Source organism: Morone saxatilis, unplaced genomic scaffold (assembly GCF_004916995.1).
Source record: "Morone saxatilis isolate NCDOM2014 unplaced genomic scaffold, NCSU_SB_2.0 Contig21, whole genome shotgun sequence".
NCBI classification, from domain to species: domain Eukaryota; kingdom Metazoa; phylum Chordata; class Actinopteri; family Moronidae; genus Morone; species Morone saxatilis.
In genome coordinates, this window is record NW_023339774.1 from 21,750,752 (window position 1) to 21,754,443 (window position 3,692).

At 47.0% G+C, this 3,692-nt stretch overlaps 1 protein-coding gene across 1 annotated transcript; it reads left to right on the plus strand.

Annotated features, from left to right (window-relative positions):
- Positions 1–539: 539 nt before the first annotated feature.
- Positions 540–3,299, plus strand: LOC118332628 (unconventional myosin-XVIIIb; the record flags this gene model as incomplete). The annotated part of the gene is given in 3 exon segments (XM_035668016.1): positions 540–719; positions 1,117–2,057; positions 3,091–3,299. Coding segments are annotated over 2 exon segments (1,111 nt in total), but the record flags the coding sequence as incomplete, so codon positions are not given.
- Between the last annotated feature and the right edge of the window lie 393 nt (positions 3,300–3,692).

Here is a 3,692-nt window from a genome sequence, read left to right on the forward strand (position 1 = left end):
GTCAGTGTGGGATCAAGGTAAAGATTGCAAAGTGTTTTTCTTATTCATGGCCAAAATGGACGAGCGAAATTTAAATGGTTTGATTTAAATTGTTCTATTTCTAAGACCATATTTTATGTGTACAGTACGACGTAGTCACGCAATGTTCGGCAGTTTTGGTAAGTGTTGTTCAGACTGACTGAGTTTGCCGTATCAGACTCATAAGGGCTCAGAGAAAATCGCTGCGTTACTTGTTTTTCTGCAGAATCGTAGAATTAAACTGGTATTGGTGTCGACTACCAAATTCCTGTGATGCCCTACTTGTGTTTCAGTTTCAGTTTTTGTATTTTAATACCTGTTTCTGAAAAGAAAAGATCAGCTCATACACTGACTGTAATGAAACCCTGGCTTGCAGTGGAATCATTGGCTGTTTGCTGAGCTGCAGTCTTGATGTGCTCGCATGCTCATTGCAGCTAACAGTGCGTATTTATTGACCAGCAGAGGCGAGACGTCTCCGTTCTGTCCGTAACGTTGTGATAAAGTGTGCTCTCGCTCCGCAGCGACTCGGTGTCCAGTGTCGGTTCGATCGGGACGGAGGATGTTGGAGAGGGGATTCGTCATTGGTTAGGAGTTCCCAGAGGAGGGTCCCGTGGTGGCGGCTCTCCATATGGCAGCAGTACCATCAGCAGCCAAGGGGGGCGCCAGTCTGTGGCTGACACCATGAGCACCTACAGCTTCCGGTAAGCCAGATACTACGGTGCATTCACAGATGTACGTAGAGCTGTAATAATTCATCAATTACTCGATCAATAGAACATAAATCGGCAACTATTTTGATTTTTTTTTCATTGTTTTAATCATTTTTTAAACAGAAAAGGCAAAAATGATCTGGTTCTCGCTTCTGAAATCTGGGAATTAGCTGTTTTTCTTTGTCATATATGACAGTTGAATATCTAAAGGTTTACAACTGTTGGTCTTTTAATTTTAAAACAGATATATTTTACATATTTTTCATTGTAAATCTCTATTTTATATTTATGATTCTTGACTTATTTGACTATAAACCTGCTTCTGATTCCTGGCTAAACAATAAACAATACATGTATTGATTACATATCCTTTTTTATCCCTCTGAAGTTCTTGCGTGGACCCTGATGACGAGGGCTCTGAGGCTGGAGGTACCAGAGGTCCCGGTCGAGCCCCATCCTCCTCGGCTCTGTCCGAGCTGCTGGAAGGACTTCGTAAACGTAGAGCCGGTGGCGAAGCAGGAGACGGAGCCGGTAGCGCCGTCTCCCTGCCGATTTATCAAACAACCGCAGCCTCAACTCTCAGGCGAAGAGCCTCGGCCCTCTCTCTCGGCCCAGAAGACGCCCAGGAGCCCCGACCTGGCCCCAGCATCCTAAAACCGTCCTCCCCGCTCATGCCTCGCGCCGCCAGTGCTCGCTCCGTCGCTGACGCTCAGACGTCTGCTGACACCAAACTCTCCCGCTTCAACTCGAGTGATTCCGTCTCTTCGCTCCCCTCACTGCCACGCCTCTCCTCCTTGGCGTCCTCCCTCGCTGCTCGCCATCGCCCTCCCTCCCTGTCCATCCCAGAGGAGGACCCAGAGCAACCCTTCCGCTCCACGGCGACTCCCATACAGCGCTCCCCTCAGGCACCGAGGCGGTGCATGCTGGGGAGTCTGGTCACAGAGGACGGAGGTGAAGTCTCTCTGGGTTCAGAACCTATGGTCTTCCAAAACCGCCGCCTGACTGGGGATAACGACGCAGCCTCCGACGTCCTGCCCGCCATCCGGAGAGCTCAGTCTACCAGCAGCCTGGCCGGCTCGGTCCGAGGAGGCAGGAGGGCGCTGAGTGTCCACTTTGGAGAGCTGCCTCCGTCCTCCCGCAGCAGGAAGGGCTCTGAAACCGAGTCCTCCAGCTCAGGTGGATCAGGAGGAAGTTCCCAGGGCGGCGGGCCTAGACGCAGGTTTGACAGGCCGCAGGGAGAAAGACTGGAGGCGGAGGGCAGTGAGGGGGGAGACGTGGCTTCAGTCATGAAGAGATACCTGAAAAAAGAGATTGACTAAACCAGATGAGGTGAGGATCTTTATTTATAACAATAATAGGCAGTGAGCTGAAAGTGCAGTATAATAAGTGGACGGAGCTTCCGGGACTGAAAATGCCTTAAACCTGCATTCTTTCTAATGGCCAGCAGGGGGCGACTCCACTGGTTGCAAAAAGAAGTCTTATAGTATTTAACTTTATGAAAACATACTACTACTTTTCATTGATTTATTATCTCAGTGAACAATTTCCTAATGAGTGTATGGCCTCAATCTTCACAGACCAGTGGGTGACGTCACGGTGGCTTCGTCCACTATTTATTATACAGCAGACATTTACAACATTTTTCACTTTGTTATTTATGCATTAGCCATTAGGTGCAACCATAACCACTTTGGTCCGAACTGAAACATCTGAACAGCTCTTAGAACCTCAGTTCGTTTTGGCTGAATGTGAAAGTTCCTCTGGGCTGATTGGAGGATTATTCAGATCACCTGTTGCTTGTGAGGACCAACTCCTAAACAATGATTGAGAGCAAGCTGGTATGTTCTCCTCTCGGCCAATCAGGGTGCGAGCGCACACCTGGTGCATTCTGGTCCTTCCTCACCTGACTGCAGATACTGTCAGCTAGAAAACTCTGGTCTTTAAACCCTTTGGAGCTTTCTCTGCTGTCCTTTGTTTTCTGATTGGAAGTGACTTTTAACGTTAAGAAGCTGAATGAATGAGTTCCCACACTTTCTAAAATAGGAGTTTTCTTGTCAATACAGGACAGCACGTTATCAGGAAATGTGAGAGTCATTCATTCTCTGGTTCTGAGGGTTTGTGAAACAGTAACACCAGTTCCTCTAAAATGAGAACCTGTACTCCCCACTGAGAGCTGGTGTAGCATGATCCATAAATATCTGGACTCGGATGTAGCGGTATTTTTAACTTTGAGTGCGTTTTCTGGGAGTTATTCTGAGGTGTTTGATAAATACAGGCTCGGACCTGTATATGTGTCTGCTCCCCTCTGTTTCACACCGTCCTTTCTGCTCTGACCATCCTGTCTTTGTTTGTTCTTTCCCAGCAGCCTCTCTGTGTGTCCACATCCAGCTGTGAGCTTCAGGCTGCAGGCGCTGCAGTCGAGGCTGAATCAAACACTTCAGAAGTCAACAAGGATGGTTTTTTTTTGTTAAAGCCACCTGAAAATACATCTGTTCACTCCACAAGCACTCAATCAAATGTATTTTCAGATATGCACTGTTTGTATATGAATAAAAAATGAAATTGACTTTGTTTTCCTTTGTGATTTTTTGTTTATGTGTTATTTTTACTCTCACTGTACAGTAAACACTGGAAATAAAGGAAGTCGCCTAACATTCTGGACGCATCTGAGTTCAAGCTGTCCTTTACACGGGGACTGAAAGCAGCGTCTGATACCGACAGAGGACAGTTTGACAACAGGGAATAAAGTACTGAGGTGTTATTTTGAATCCTGCCACGTTGGGGTTAATGTTAGCTGCACGAGCTAACTAGCTAACGGCATTTAACATTACTGTTGGCGACAGTTAGTTTCTTTTAGCAATGAGTCCATCTGGAAACTCCATAAATCACCTCAAACTGTCCTCTGTCTGTCTCGGAGGTTGTTTGGTTTGGCTGACGGCAGCTACATTAGCAGTTAGCGGCGTT